Source organism: Alternaria novae-zelandiae, assembly GCF_023758075.1.
Source record: "Alternaria novae-zelandiae strain BMP 2774 chromosome Unknown scaffold_8, whole genome shotgun sequence".
NCBI lineage: Eukaryota > Fungi > Ascomycota > Dothideomycetes > Pleosporales > Pleosporaceae > Alternaria > Alternaria novae-zelandiae.
In genome coordinates this window covers 1,110,416-1,127,325 of record NW_026056968.1, presented here as the reverse complement: position 1 = coordinate 1,127,325, position 16,910 = coordinate 1,110,416, and the positions used below count along the sequence as shown (strand labels likewise).

General features: G+C 34.4%; 3 protein-coding genes across 3 annotated transcripts; 1 reads left to right on the top strand and 2 right to left on the bottom strand.

Moving 5' to 3' along the window:
- Positions 1-10,225: 10,225 nt before the first annotated feature.
- On the bottom strand, positions 10,226-11,405 carry J4E88_004833 (uncharacterized protein; the record flags this gene model as incomplete). The annotated part of the gene is made up of 2 exons (XM_049398476.1): positions 10,226-10,896; positions 10,955-11,405. The coding sequence occupies 2 exons, from the start codon at positions 11,403-11,405 to the stop codon at positions 10,226-10,228; spliced, it is 1,122 nt and encodes a 373-aa protein (XP_049256037.1).
- A 1,696-nt stretch (positions 11,406-13,101) lies between these two features.
- On the bottom strand, positions 13,102-14,163 carry J4E88_004832 (uncharacterized protein; the record flags this gene model as incomplete). The annotated part of the gene is made up of 3 exons (XM_049398475.1): positions 13,102-13,237; positions 13,284-14,077; positions 14,128-14,163. The coding sequence occupies 3 exons, from the start codon at positions 14,161-14,163 to the stop codon at positions 13,102-13,104; spliced, it is 966 nt and encodes a 321-aa protein (XP_049256036.1).
- A 364-nt stretch (positions 14,164-14,527) lies between these two features.
- On the top strand, positions 14,528-15,947 carry J4E88_004831 (uncharacterized protein; the record flags this gene model as incomplete). The annotated part of the gene is made up of 2 exons (XM_049398474.1): positions 14,528-14,869; positions 14,922-15,947. 2 exons carry the CDS (start codon positions 14,528-14,530, stop codon positions 15,945-15,947), a joined length of 1,368 nt encoding a protein of 455 aa, XP_049256035.1.
- Between the last annotated feature and the right edge of the window lie 963 nt (positions 15,948-16,910).

Sequence of the window (16,910 nt, the reverse complement as noted above, 5' to 3'; positions counted from 1 at the left end):
ATTATTTTATTATACTTATAGTTTATTACACTTATAGCTTATTTAATACTTTTAAATATTTAGAGTTTTTATAAATATTTAAAAATACTTTTCTTACTTTAAAGTTTTTATAAATAATATATACTTCTTTACTACTACTTTCTTATAACTAAACTACTCTCTTAGCTCTTACTTTTTAAGCTCTTTCTTTTACTTTAGCTTTTTAGCTACTACGCTTTAAAATATAACTTAAATTAATTTAGAATATCTATTATATTTTAGCTACTTAACTTATACTTACTATAATTATACTTTCTATTTTATCTATAGCTACTATAATTATGCTTACTACTTCTTTTTACTATATTTTTACTATTTTAGCTTTTATTACTTTTATAAAGTATTTTAGCTAAAGTATTTTTTTACTAAAGTATAGCTTTTTATAAAGCTAAAAAGAATAATAAATTTATTATTTTTTTTACTTTATATACTTAGTTATAAATAATAATATAGTAGATAATTAGTAGTATTTTATTAGTAAAATTATTAATAAAATAGTCTTTAATAAAATAGTTTTTTTAGTTTTTCTTTTTTATAAGTAAAAAACTATAACTACTAAAATACTTATATATCTTACTAATAAGTGTTAAATAATAGAGTTAGTTAAATACTAGATATATAATATTAGACTATAATTAGGTATATTATTCTAAAAAAACTAGAAATAAATTACTACTAAGCTATAATAGTAATTCTAAGGTATTTATAGCTAGTGCTAAGTTAGTCTAAGCTCTTTAGAGCTAAGACTTAATATTATTTTTTCTCTTAAAGTAGATTACTCTTAATCTACTTCTAAAGTTATTTAATAGGCTAAATAAAGTAACTACAGCCTATAATAGGCTATTTTAGCCTATAATAGTCTACTCTAAGCTAGCGTAGGTATATTATATTTATAGAAAAAGTAAGAATCTATTATAAAAAGTAGTAGCTTTAGAAATTACGTATAAACGCGTGCGTAAGGCTACTACCTATACTAGTAGAGCTAGTGTAGGCCTATATACTCTAGGTATTTCTAGCTAGTTAGATTTTTTTTTTTTTATTCTTTACTCTCTAATTACTCTATAATAGTAAGTATTAGCTCTTTTTACTTATTATTTCTAGAATTCTAAGAAAGTCTAAAGCAACTTATTATAGTCTATTTTAGAGTATAATAAAGTAGTTTAGTCTAAATTAAAAGTTTCTAGCATAAATTATACTAAATTACTACTAACTAGCCTTTAGTACTCTAACTAAGACTATTAACGCGTACTTTATACTAATTTACTCTCTTTCTATTTATATCTATTTATTATACTTTATATTACTTTATTCTAAGCTTTAATAGCTTCTTTTACTTTAACTTAACTGTAGTTAGTAATAATTAGATTATTATAAGCTACTTCTACGTATCTAAGCTTTTTAAGATTAGTTATATACTATATACTAGTTACTTATAGTTATAAAAGCTTAGTAAGCCTTATATATTTAACTACTATAGTTATACTTTTCTAGTTCTTAAAACTAAGAAAGAGTATACTATTTTTGCTAGTATAATTAGAAAAATTACTAGCGTACTATCTAGAGATACTATTACTTAAACTATTCTATATAGCTAGTATTAAGCTATAAATAAGTAGTACTTTACTATAAGTACTTATTTTACTCTCTTCTAGCTACTATTACTTTCTATTAGCTTTTATAAGGCTAATATATAGTAAATAGCTTTAGAATAAGTAGTTTTAGTTTATTTTAGCCTATTTTAGACTCTTTTATACTAATACTAACTAATATAGCTTCTAGAAAATCTTATTAACTTAAAAGCTATATTTAAGATTATCTACTAATTATTATCTAACTAGAAGCTCTCTAGTAAGAAGCTTATTATTCTATATTCTTAAGCCTCTAATAATATTTTAATACCTACTCTACTAGCTATAAAGAACTTTAAGTGTAGTAACTTATACTATCTAAAGATAGACTTAGTAGAGAAGTATAAGAGCGTCTATAATAATATTATTAAGTAAGTTTTAATCTATTTTAGCTTATTTTAGCTTAATCTAGTATTTTATAAGCTTTTCTATTTCTTCTAAAGTTAGTAGAGCTTTTATAAAACTTAAAAGAGCTAAGTTAGCTTATAATAGCTTATTCTAGACTTTTTTAACTAACTTTAGTAGTAACTACTCTTCTAATTAGAAGTACTTATAATTTTATTTTAGCGCACTCTATAGCTATACTACTACTAAATCTAGTACGCGTTCTAATAATAAAACTAAAGCTAAGACTATAGTTACTAGCTTTACTAAGAGTACTTTTTACGTATTTAAGAAGAGAGCTAGTAAAGTTACTAGTGCGCTTAATACTAGATTACTATTTAAGTAATTAGTAAGTTTTAAAATACTCTTTTCTAGGCTCTTATAACTCTAATTAGCTTTTTCTAAGTTACTAGTAGCTACTTTACTCTCTTTTACTCTCTTTTAGCCTATTCTAGCTTATTTTAGCCTATACTAATCTTTTCTATAGTATCTAGCTTTAAAGCCTACTAAGTAGGCTATTATTTCTATAGTTAAAGATTTATAGAATACTATTTAAGAACTTTAAATAAAGCTTACTTTCTAGCTAAAAAGTAATAAAGCTACTACTAAGAAGAGCTAGCTTAAGAAGTAGATTAAAGCTAAAAAAGATAAGATTAAGCGTTTTAGAGCTAGTGTCTTCTAAGTTACCTTTAGATAACCTCTAATAGTTTTTTATAGTCTATTTTAGCTTATTCTAAAGTAATATAAGCTCTTCTAGTATATTTAAGTAGAGTTTAATAAAGTTTATATAGAATTAACTAGAGTTAAGAAGTATTAACTAAAACTAGCTTCTTTTAGCTCTATATAAGCTATTATAGCTTAGTCTAGTCTAGGTTAATATCTATAGATAGATTTATTCTTATAATTATAAAAGGTCTATATCTATAATTAAAGTTATTTATCTATATAAATTTACCTAAAGTATAATATTTAAATTTTTTAAAACTAATTATAAGGCCTAAAAAACTAATAATTCTTACACTAGAAAGTAAGTTAGAGTTAGATAATTATAAGCTATTCTAGTCTAAAGTACTATTAAATACTTTAAAAAACTCTATATAGAGAAAAAAGGTAAAAATATACTCTAGTTTATACTAGAATAGTCTATTATAGCTTAATATAACTTATTTTTTTTTTTTTATAAAGCTATCTATAGTATTACTTTATAAGCTAGACCTTTAAAGACTTTCTACACTACTAAATACTCTTTTTATTCTAAAACTTTTATAGCGTATTAGCTAAGATATTTAAATTTAGTTTTTATAAGTTTTCTTTCTTTAGATATCTAACTTATTTAATTAGATACTTCTATTAGTTATTCTTATTATACTATTTTTTAATAATATATTCTACTTTATATATATTATTACTAAATTTTCTTAAAGTATTTTATTTAGGCGTCTTAGAGTATAGAATAGTATCTTTTAGATTAAAAGGCTCTAAAAGTAATATTTAAAATACTAGATAAATACTATTAAGTTCTAGAAAGTTAACCTAAAAAGCAAAGAAGCTAATTTAGTTTATAATCTTTCTAAGTTTAAGAAACTTTTAATCTAGCTTTTTCTTTAAGTAAGTACTTCTAATATATTAGTTAGAGACTAGAATTTAGTCTTTTACCTTAAAGAGTATTAGCGCGTAGTACTTATTAGTATACTCTTTCTAGTAAGTATTTACTACCTTAATCTTCTTATAGTACTTCTACTATAGTTTAATTACTTATTTAGTAAAGCTAGCTTTTATAAAGCTTTCTTTTTTACTAAAAGCTAAATTAGGCTAATCTACTCTATAAAAGTGCCTTTTATAGTAGATCTAGAAAAAAGTAATTCTAGTAGTAGAGTAAATACTATTATTATACGTAAACTCTCTAATAGATATCTAGTACGCCTAATTATTCTATTCTAGAAAGTAATAGTAGTAAAAATACTACTTTAAAGTTTAGTTCTATTTTTTAGTCTAGCTATTAGTCTAAGAATAAAAAGTAGAAGTAAGAACTTTTCTAGTATTAAAGTAGTAAAAAAAAAAATTCTAATACTTAGAGTTTATTAAAAAGCCTTAATCTAAAATAATACGCTTTAGTATACTATAAAGCTAGATAACTTTGCGTATCTAGGCCTATACTAAGTTAGTACTATTCTAATTAGCTTATACTAGTATATAATAAGCTATTTTAGTTAATCTATTTATAATAACTAGTATAGCGTTATACTTTATACTAGAAACTATACTAAGTAGTAGTTCTATAATAAAGTCTATTATTACTTTCTTCTAAAAGTAGTTAAGTATTAGAAGAAGCTATAGTAGGCTATAAAGCCTATATCTTATAAAAGTAGACTTTCTATATATAAAGTAATTCTTATAGTATTACTTTATATTCTTATATATACTCTTTTAAAAGTAGTACTTCTATAGCTTTTTTAAAGTATACTTTACTTTAAAGTAGCTTACTAAAAAGTTATTATAATATTCTTAGAGAGCTTATAACTTCTCTTTAGTAGTTACTAGCGTTCTTACTATATAATAGTGCGTTTTAGCTTTATCTAAGCTAGACTAGTTAACTTTAGACTTAGACTTATCTAAAGTATCTAAGAAAGTGTAATCTATTTTATTACGCTTCTCTAGAGTCTAGAGCTCTAGTATAGTATATCTACTAGCTTAGTTAAAGCTCTCTAGACTTTTAGTAAAGTCTTATTATTTCTTAGTACACTTAGTAGAGTATATTTATACTATAGCTACTAAAAGAGAGATTCTATTACTATTAGTTATAAGATCTTTTATAAGCTAGATAAAAGCTTTATTATACTTTTAGGTAGATTTCTAAGCTTTTACTATATAGTTAAAGTAGTAAGAAAGTCTATCTATAGAGTTAGTAAACCTTACCTTATAGTAGATATTAAAATTAAATCTAAATAGTATAATATAAAATCTAACCTATTAATAGTTAAGAGTCTTAGTTTTTATAAACTATTTTAGATTCTAATAGTTAGTCTAGAAGTTAAAGTATATACTTTCTAGATATTAGCGCTAATACTTTAGGCTCTTAACTATTATAAGTAGCTTCTAGTTATATATATTATAATTATACTCTACTATAATAAGCTTATATAAAAAGAAGTTAACTAGGCGCTATTAGTACTTTTTAGCTCTATTTAGTATATATTAGCTTAATATACTTATAATTATGCTACCTAAAGTATCTACTTTAGCTTTAGTCTTTCTATCTTACTTAAAGTAAGTTAAAATAGAAATACTTAGAAAAGAGTCTTTTAGCTTCTAAAAGGTTTTTTTAGCTTTCTTATTAAAGTTAAGAGTCTAACTCTTCTTTCTTTACTAGGCGTAGCTACTCTTAGCTACTTTTAGCTTCTTTTAGATTAGTTTAGTTAATAGTAAAGTAAGCTAGAAAAATCTAGTAATAAACTACTTATAGTAGTTTATAAAGCTAATAAATACTTAAATCTTATATACTATACGCAGCTTAAGCTATTTTTAGATTATTTTAATTTTATTTTTATTAATTTATATTCTCTTAGAGAAAACTATATACCTAAGATACTTAGTATACTAAGTATACTACTTACACTTTAGAAGCTTTAAAAATAGCTTTATATTATATAATCTACGTAAAACTTTCTTAATATAGCTCTTATACTTCTCTTTTATATTAGAGAAGATAAGAATATTATTTAAGTATATAATATAGGTTATATTAATTAATCTTATAAGAACTTAATAAATATAAGTCTAAAACTATATAAAAGCGTTTATAAAGCTAAAAAGTATAATAGTATACTTAAAACTACTATATCTTATATAGAAAGTAGTCTTCTACTTATTACTCTTCTTAATATATACTTTATAGTAAGCTTTTTTTATATTAAGTTTAGTATAAAATTTAGCGCTAGCTAATCTTTTTAGAAACTTTATAATAAGTAGTAAAAAGTACTAATTTTTAATAGTAACTTTATTAAGGCCTCTATAGTTAATATATAGGTATATACTACTATTTTTCTTTTTAGTAAAAAGTATAGGTATCTTTACTAGAGACTTACTATACCTAATCTACTTTTATACTAAGTACTTATCTAAATACTTATATAAGAGCTCTAATTCTATTTTAGAGAAGTTATATAATAGCTAATAAAGCGCTATAGTTCTAAGTAGTAAGTTAATAGCTAAGTTTTATAAACTATAGTTAGTAAAGACTCTTAAGTTATCTTTTAACCTAAGGTGCGTAAACTTAGCGTATTATAAAAGTAAACTACTCTCTTTAGCTTCTTTTAGGCTAAACTAGAGTATTAAAGTAATAAGATAGCTATATATATCTACTATAGAATTATATATAGTCTTTTTAAACTTCTTAGCCTTTTCTAGTATAATCTTTCTATAGATAGTTTTATTTTTAAACTTAGTACTTTAAAAAAGTATTCTTTATATAGAGTAGCTAATCTTTAGAAAATATATATTTATCTAAAGTAAACTTAAGTATATCTAATACTTATAAACTTTTATAATAATATATAAAATATTCTAAGTCTCTTATTTTCTATAAGAATCTACTACTTTTATAGTTACTATAGTAGTACTATAAATTTTTAATTCTTTACTATTTACTCTATTTACTAATAGCTTAGATAGAAAGTAAACTAGTAAGCTTTACTTTATAGTAAGTAATACTAAAATAAGATTTAACTAAAAACCTTTATTTACTAAAGCCTTAATAAGTTCTAATTAGCTATATAATATCTTTACTATTAGTAGCTTTACTAGCTTAAAGTAAAGTATATTATAAAAAAGTTCTAAGTTCTAGAATACTAGATCTAGAGTAATATAAGTAGCTAAGAAGAACTTTAGCTTTTCTACTTACTACCTTTTTTTAATCTCTAGCTAAATAAGCTCTTAGAGTTTCTCTTAGACTTTAGATAGTCTTTTTAAAAGTATTTAGTCTTATTATACTTTTAATAAGTTATATTAAAGTTTTTTAGACTATTTTAGTTTAATTTAGCTAGTTATAAGTTAGATTTTACTAAACTTACTTTTTTAGCTTTTTTCTAAATCTAAAAAGGCTCTAAAAAAGAGTTTTAGGCCTAATAGCTATAAAACTTTTCTTTATAAGCTAAATACTTAAAAAGTATAGTAGTATACTTTATTTTACTTTAATAGTAGTAAGCTAAAGTATTAAGCTTAAAAACTATATTATAGTCTTTCTAGTCTTAAAGTAGAAGTTCTTTCTAAATATTAGAAAGAAAAGTGCTTATAAAGTTTATATAGCGCTACTTTTCTAAGTAGTTACTTAGTTTACTCTAGAGTATATTAAAGTAGGCTAAAAGAGAGTTAGAATTCTAATCTAGCTTTTATTTAGCTCTTTTAAGTCTATTATAAGCTATAAAGTACTATAATAACTTAAAACTAAGTATATTAAGTATAACTACTTTAAGTTTCTTTTAAGTAGATATCTAAAACGCTTTAAGCTTTATATAGTTCTAGAAGTAGATATTCTAAGTAGAATAAGTAGTTTTATTAAGAAATCTTACTATAAAGTCTACTTTTTAAGTACTTATTAAAAAAGTAGAGAGCGCTTTTCTAAAAATAGTCTTATAATTATATACCTAGTAGTTATACTATAAGTAGTTATATATAGTAAATATTTCTAAATTCTTAAAGTATAAAGCTTCTAAGTTTAACTAGAACTTATCTCTTATAGTTAAAGTATAGTAAATAATATTCTCTTTAAAAGCTAAGTAGTTACTTATAAGTATCTTGCGCTTTAATTCTCTAAGATAAGCTACGTCTTAATAAGTATACTTTAATTATTTTTACTTATATAACTTCTTAAGTTTATAAATTAAAATAGCTTATTTATTTTTATCTTTAGTAGTAGTAGTTTATAAAAGCTTAGTTAGCTTTAAAATAAACTCTAATAGCGTGTTACTATCTTTAATAATTAAAGCTAAGTTAGTAATACTTAAAAAGGCTTCTAATAAGTTTATAAGTTTCTTAGTAAGTAGTATTACTACCTCTAAAGATATAGAAGCTAATTTCTTCTAGTTATTATTTATTACGCGTAAGAATAGTATAGCTTACTTACTACTATATTATATTATACTAAAGAGACTTACTTTAGAGCTTATTATATCTAAATAGTATATATAAAAGTATTATAAAGTAGAGTAATTTAAATATTAAATAATAAAGTTAGTTAAATACTAGATATATAATATTAGACTATAATTAAATATATTATTCTAAAAAGACTAGAAATAAATTACTACTAAGCTATAATAGTAATTCTAAGGTATTTATAGCTAGTACTAAGTTAGCCTAGACTCTTTAGAGCTAGAATCTAATAATAAGCTTCTTAAAAGTAAAGCTAGAATAAAAAATAATAGAAAGTTTTATACTAGCTATATATCTAATAAAAATAATAAAAATAATAAAAATAACAAAAATAATAGAAATAATAAAAATAAAAATATTAAAAATAAAAGTAATAAAAATATTAATAGACTTAGCGTATAGTTTTATACTAGTAAAGTAGCTCTTTAGAGTACTTATAATAGCTTCTAGTATAGTATAAATATAGTAGTTTATAATAGCTTCTATAATAGCTTCTAGAATAATAATCTTAAGAAAACTTATAAAAGTAGTAATATATTTAAAAGAAAAATAATTAATATAGTAATAATAAAAAACTTACTTAAGCTTTAGTAAGTAAGATAATATAACTAGTAATAAAATTAGCTTTAAACTTACTAACACTAAAAAAACTTATAAAAGAGATATAGTAAGAATATAGTTAAAAGCTTATTTAATTAGTATAGCTTTTAGTATTAGATTTAAGCTACTATTTATATTTTTAATAAGTTTTTAGATTTCTAATTTTACTATAAGCTATAAAATAAAAATAAAAGTAAAAAATAGAGAGTATATATATAGTAGAAGTATAATTTTACTTACTAAAAATTTTAGTATTTTATTACTTTATAATTTATAGCTTTATTAGTTATAAGCTATTAAGAATATATAATTATATTATAATTTTCTTTACTATAAGTAGATATTAGTATTTATAAAATAGTTACTTTACTAGCTTAAATTTTAAAAGCTTTAACTATACTAAAAATAGTAGTACTAAAAATTTAAGTTTTAGTTTATCTAATACTTATATCTCTAAATATAAAATTTTAATCTTTTTAAAAATATATTTTTTTATATACTAGTAATAGATCTTACTCTTTTTAAACTAGTTTACACTATAAAATTAGTTTACTAATAAAAGTATAGTAGTAAAACTTTTAAAAGAAATAAGTTTAAAAATAATAATAAAATAGTAATAAGTAAATTTTAGCTTTACTATTTTTTTTTTTACTATAGTAAACTCTCTAAAGAATAAAAGTATTATTAAAATATTAAATAGTAGTAATATACTATAAAAGCTAAGCTTAGTAGCTAAATTAATAGTAAGTATATTAAAAACTATAGTATATATATAGTATACTTAAAAAGTAGTACTTATAGTAGTTACTTTTTATATTTTTTTTTAAACTTATATTTATATATAATTTCTTTTTTTAGTTATTATTTACTTTATTTTATAGTACTATAATAATATAAAGTAAAATAAGCTACTTATAACTTTTATAATATTAATAACTTTAATAAAAAGATACTTTTATAAATAAGAGAAATTATAAGTATAATATACTGTTCTAGATACCTATGTAGGTTTAACACTAAGAGCCTAGACGTTACACCTAACATAAATAGCAGTCTCGTGCAGGACTTTTAGCGCTAGGATACACTAGATATAACAGCGGACTTGCTAGAGCTTCGCAGGATAAGGGATCTCTAGTAGATAGTGTTGTCTAGATTTATGTAGTGAACTAGATACGGGGGGTGTAGGAGGCCCACAGGAACGTTTACGTTCCAGGCTAGACGTTCGTAGATTAGACTATCGGGCTCTACAAGAGTTCACAGCGCACTGACAGAGCAGACGGAACACACTTATCACGCACGAAAACCAAAAGTTCAGGCAGACGTCGAGTACGACGGTCATTCTTTTACATAGTGCCTTCATCGATCTACACCTATTTACTGCTGACACTACGTCTACTCCGCTACATCTTCCGTCCTTCTTACTCTTAAACGTAGTGATACTTGATCGTGATGCGGGGAACGCACATAGCCTTGTATGACATGGGAGCAGTGAAGGGAGCAACGTAAACTGGAGATGTAGGCTGAGCGGGAAGAGCGGCGACACTGGAGGAAGCAGCAACGCCAGGGTAACCGGCAGCGCCAGAGTAAGCGGCAGCGCCAGAGGGAGCAGCAGCACCAGATGAAGCAGCAGCGCCAGAGGAAGCGGCAGAGCCAGAGGAAGCGGCAGAGCCAGAAGGAGCAGCAGCGCCAGAGGAAGAAGCAGCGCTCGAAGAAGCAGCAGCGCTGGAAGATGTGACAGCGCTCGAAGATGCAACAGCGGCAACGCGAACAGACGAGGCGACGGCAGAAGAAGAAGCGCTGGGCGTAGGTGTGGGAGCAGCACACAGAGGGGCGGCGGCATTGAGCTTTCCAACGGCCCAGTTCGAGGCGTCTTCGGTGTACTTCTCAAAGTAGCTCAGGTGCTTCTCGACGTCGTCGCCGTTGGCGCAGATCGGGTCTCCCTTAGAGCAGTAAGAGCGCAGAACAGGTGCGAAGCGGTTCAGGCGCGCAAGAGAGGTGGCGTCGCGACCATTCTTCTGTAGATCAGAGCCGTCGAGAACGTTGTATGGCATGTTAGCCTCGTGCTTGACATCGCCCCAGAGGAGAGCAGCAGCGACTAAGTTACCACATTAGCACAGTCCAAGGTTCGAGTGTGTCATGTCAAGGATACTTACTAGCGTTACCAGGAGCCGCGGCAGGGTCGAGACCAGTGGTGATCTGCGAGCATCCACCCGGTCCAGCAAGGACATCTCCCATGATCCAGGCACCCTGAGAGAAGCCATTGAGGATCAGGTGCGTGCACGGGCACTTCTTGTTGAAAGCAGTGATCTGGTCAAGACCGTTGCGGACTCCCTCGCCAATTTGTTTGCAGTAGTCGCCGCCGTACGGGAACACGACCTCAATGTAGTCGCAGGTCTTGCCCTCAGCCCTTAGCTTGGCGCACGTAGCGTCGGCGAAGGGGAATGTACGGTAGTCATGGTACGGCGCAGTGTTACCGCGGGCCATGAAGATAATGGCATCGGCGCAGGGGGCGTCGAGCTTGGGGGGTGGGGAGTTTGGGTCTTGAGCGACGGCGATGGCGGCGGCAGCGCTGAGCGCGAGAACGGTGCGGATGATCGAAGACATTATTAAAGATTAAAAGAGTGTGGTATTAATTGGTTGTTTCAAAAACGAGTGTAATGGTTAGATTGCGAGGTTGGAAGACCTGTGAGAAGAAAGAAAGTCCTCTTGGCTTCGGGGGAAACAGTTTAATAGGAGCGTTCATCTTGCATTTCAGCCGAACTGGGCGTCGTGTCGGCTCGAACGGGCGGAAAAGGGATACGAGTTGGATCCCTTTTTGGCTGAGCTATCTACCTCGGGTCGTGCGCTAGCAGGAGCGCGGACAAACGTCGTATTATCGAGATTGATGCTGACCATGAGGTTTTGGAGGATGGCCCAGAGGACGGACGTCCCCTTGATGGATACCTAGGTACCGTCAAACTCTGCCATCTTTGCGATATGGGTCACCGGGACATCTGAGACGTTGCTGTTGCTGTTTGCATTGAAGCTAACCTTTAGTTCATGGGATCAAGCAGGGTCCAAGAAATTTGCTAGCGTGCGTGTCAATGCTTGAGCGATCCTCCATATACGAACCCCTGAGCTTGTCTAAGATAAGACTTAGTGCACGTCCCCTCGACTAACCCGAGATGTCTTAGCTCTTGTCGGAATCCGTGGACTCTTCGAGAGCTGCCGTGCCACATGCCACATTTGACAATCTAGATGCACTTCGCTTGTTGGATGCAGTCAAGTTTCACAACTCCGCTTGTGCCAGTCAGGCGCTACGTCCATCGCAGCGAGGAAGAAGTCAAAACATTGTGTATTGCGAGTGTCTACAAAACTTCAACCCAGTTGAGATGGGCAAAGAGAGCCTGGACATACCAAGAGCATATACTGAGCAGACGCGTCGTTTTCTTCCTCGATGAATGGGTCTTCTGGCAGTATGAGTGCGCTGTCTGGGACTTGGATGTTCTCCAACCACAGAAGAGCCCCGGATCTGCCGTTGTGGCCCCACATGTGCACCAATGTCGAGTATCCTTCAACGAAATCCTACGTCCACTTCGATAGGGTTCAGTCTTTATGCAGACTTGATATGCCCTTACAACGGTCGGGAACTTTCTCATTAAGAACACGGTTTGTCCGCTTGCACGTGTGTCTTATGCCGCCTTTCTCCGGTATTTCCAGGCGGATTTTGTTCGGTTCGCCACGACAATACCAAGATTATGTACTTCCATCTTGAGCCTGGTGTGGTTGGCGGTGCTTTGTTGATCCCCGAAGCTTTGACCCTGCCTTGGGTGTCGGGAAACCTGGAGGATTTGGACGACTGCAAAAGATTTTCGAGTGGGAATATCCAGCTCCTGCGCAAGATCAGTAATACTTGACTAGTGGATTGATGGTTCGGATGAGTTAAGTCCGATGGATAAACACAAATACCAGATCGATGCAACCGAGGGACATGACGAGATCCTCGATATGCCAGCAGATGGTTACGAGGAAGGCCAGGAGTATGAGTTCTCCAACGTGCTATGGATTCAAAGAGGTGACGACAACATTGCACATAGAGCTCGGTGCGGGTGCATCTTTAGTCAACGCTGGGAAGACAACAAGCCAGAAGATACTAGAAATACTCTAGGTTAACGATCAACATTTGGTAGTGACCTATTGTTCCGCGTTGTCGTAATGCAGCTCAGGTGCAACTGCATTCACACAGACGAGTTATGAACGCTGTTTCTGGACCGTTAGACAATGCATATGAGTTGACTGATTATGCATGATCAAGCTACGCCTACTCCGACAACACGTACTTCACTCCTTCAGCCAGGTTGTCATAGAACTGCTTCCTCGGCTCATCGAGTTTGGGCGAAGGCCAGGCGAAGAAAAAATGTGGATAGCCATCGTAGTAGTCGAGTTTGACAGGTACCCTGCAGTCACGTCAGCAATAGTAAAGCAACGAAACAGAAGACCTACTGCGCATCATCGAGCATACGCTTCATGAGCATGCCATCATCTTTCAGTGTATCTAGGCCCGCAGCAGCCATGTAGACCTTCTTCAGGTTTTTGATTCCTGGGTGAAGGAGCGGCGATCCGTATATATCTGTTGGTGGTGCACCGAAGGCAGCCCAAAAGTCTCGCATCGCCCCCGAAGTGTTGATGGTGTGCTGATCATGCTCCTCCATTGATGTGTAATCAGCCCGGATTTTCTCAGGAACACCATCTGGGTGGACAGTCGCTGGTATAATGGCGACAACACCAACGAGCTCACCTGACTTCTCGTCCTGGCCTCTCAGCGCAGTTGCGAAAGCCAGTTGACCTCCCGCGGATACTCCCGCAGTGAGGTATCTACCCTCAGCGGTGTTGAGTCGCTTCGAATTGCCTAACGCCCATGTCAAGGCCTTGTAGCACTCGTTCAACAGCCCAGGATGTTTGTTTCCCGGCGCGAGGCCATATTCAACAGATACAACCACTACGCCGCCGGCTTTGGAAATTGCTCTGCTGAATGGGTCGTCGCCGTTGACATCGCCCATAGCCCAGCCACCACCATGATAGTACATGCACACTGGCTTGCCGCCGGTATAGCCATCAGGTGTGTATATGCGCACTTTGGTCCCGTCGTCGGTGACTGTGTCCTCGGTCTTTACGGAAGGGTCGGGCGCGGGGAAGGTATATTTCGAAGCCATGAGGCCACCGTATCGCATGAACTGCTCAGTCATGCTCGAAACCGGCGGCTTCAAGAGCATGCGCTCGCCGAACTCTTCTTCGAACTACGCGACCCGTTAGAATACTCTGATGCACATGCTCCCACTTGACATACCTCCAGCCATGGTTTCGCAAATCCCTCGTTAGCCATGTTGCCCTAGGTTAATGTGTAAACAGTGAACAAACTCTCCCATCTCGGAAGCCATAGTGTATAAAGCCCAACAAAGGTTTGGCGTCTTGTCGTGCTGCTCATCTCGACTCACGTCGACGCGGAAAGACGTCAGGGGTCCAAGCTTCCCATTCGCTGCCTCCAGGGCTGTGCCTTCCCCACGCTTAAAGACATCCGGCTCCCCCGCCAAAACAACATCGCCTCGGCTGGGCTGCATATCGCGACGCGTCGGCATCGACCCTGCAGCGAGTCATGTCTGCTATATGCACGCGTAGACATTTGATTCTGGAGTTCAATCATCTTCACTTACCTCCACAGCATTACTCATGACCTAGGAATCTCCAAGATGGTCTCGAACATCGACATCAACAGCAGCCCAGCGTTCTCGCGCATACCGCCATGGGTGAAAGCGAAACTTCGTCCCATCGCAATTGAGAAGATCCAGCAGGTATACGATTGGGTCGAGACCGAGTGCATCCCGGCCGAGCGCATCTACAAAGCGCAACTCAAGGAGAGCAAGACGAGATGGGAGACACCAGCCATCATCCACGACCTTCGAAAGAAGGCAAAAGCGCAAGGATTATGGAATCTCTTCCTGCCAAACCACTTTGTTGAGAGTCCAGGCCTCACCAACCTGGAGTACTCATGCTGCGCTGAGATCATGGGCAGAGTGTACTGGGCAGCGCAGGTAAACTTCTCCAGATCCAACGCACCTTGAACATCTTCTAACACCTCTCCAGACGATGAACTGTCATGCTCCCGAGACCGGCAACATCGAACTCCTTGCCAAATACTGCACACCAGAGCAGAAGAAGAAATGGCTCCACCCCCTCATGAACGGCGACATGTCCTCCGCATACAGCATGACCGAGCCCGACGTCGCTTCCTCAGACGCAACCCAAGTCGGCATAAAGATGGAAATCACAGACAAAGAAGTCATCATAAACGGACGCAAGCTATACGGCAACTGCCAGTACAACCCAGAGATGCAGCTCTTCATCCTGATGGGCTGTTCAGATCCCACGAACGCGAACGCCTGGAATAGACACACAACGCTGGTGGTACCGGCGAACAGTCCCGGGCTGAAGCAAGTGAGGAACCTGACCATCATGGGCTATGATTGGGCACCTGAGGGACACGGCGAATACATCTACGAGAACGTGCGTGTGCCGCGCGAGAACATCATCCTCGGTCCTGGTCGCGCGTTCGAGATAGCGCAAGGGCGGTTGGGCCCAGGTCGTATACATCACTGCATGCGCTTGATCGGTCAAGCAGAACGCGCCTTCGAACTCGCGCTCGTCCGCTGCATGGAGCCGCGCAAGAAGCCACGAGGCAAATTCATCGGCGAATTCGACAGCAATATCGAACGCATAGCCGATATGCGTATGACGATCGATGCTATGCGCCTTGTTGTGCTCAACGCGGCGGATACCATGGATCTTCAAGGCAACAAGGCGGGCAAATACGCCATCGCGCAGAGCAAGATCATGGTGCCGAATGCGCTGCTCAAAGTCATCGATGAGGCTATGCAGATATATGGCGGCCAGGGCCTAACGCAACATACGCCGTTGCCGGAGTTGTGGACATATGCTCGTTTCGTGAGGGTGGCTGATGGTCCGGATTCAGCTCATCGACATCAAGTCGGGAGAGATCAGATGAAGACTGCGCAAGGGTTTAGGAAGAGAGCGGAGGGGTACACGGAGAGGTATAGGGAGCTGTGTAAGAAATGGGGGTTGGAGCCAGAAGAGTTCTGGGGTATTCTGTAGTAGCTAGATGTGCGAATTGTATGTGCAAGGGAAAGCAACGATGCCAACATCTTTACATGTTTCGGCTTGTGCAAGCATGATCTTTAAGTATCGTGTTTCGTGAAAACCTGGAGGAATGCCATCGCAGAGCACATAGAGGTTCATTAATCGCGTATCTACGTAATCATCTAGCAAAAGTAATCGAAACGGGTATCATAACCAAGACCCTAACTCCTAGCCAACGTCTCTCATATCTACATAAGCCAATCCGTCAATCATACTGCAATGGGTGGCGATCCAAAGCTCATGTTATCGTCGTCGTCGTCGAAGAATGAAGCTACTTCCTGCGTCGACATGAAAAAGTCTTCAAAAGACGCGCTTGGTCCCGATACCACTGCAGAGGACTTCGTGTGAGTTATTGGTGCGCATTGTCTCTTAGCTGGTGGTACGGGGTTCTTCAAAGGTATCGGCGAAGCTTTCCTCTTTGCATTGGGGCCAGACATGGACATGGGCAGCTGAGAAGCTCGGAGCTTAGCAAGTTCAGCCTCGAGTCCCGATGCAAAGGGACCTGGGTTGACACATTTGCCAGCTACCTTCTTGGACGATGATAATGGTCTGCTCGAGTTCGCAGTCGCAGAAGGACGCGGTGAGAACTCGGTGGGTGTAGGGAGGCTATTCATCCGCATGTGAGGCATCAATGGGTTCGCCAACTGCGGGGCGAGAGGGAAAGACGTCGGCTGTGGTGAGGGTCGAGTAATACTTGAGTGTCCCTGGAGCGGCGCAGAAGCTATGCCAGGCAGATTATGCTGTACAATAGGAGCAGATCCGCATTTTGTTTCCTTTTCTTCCGGCTCTTCATCGAGATCATCTAGAGAAAAGTCGAAGTCTTGGGTCGAAATGGGGGGAAGCGTATCAATAGACGGAGGCGATACGATCGCTGGGGGTTTGACTGGCTCTTCTACCGTCGGGACTACTTCTGAAGCC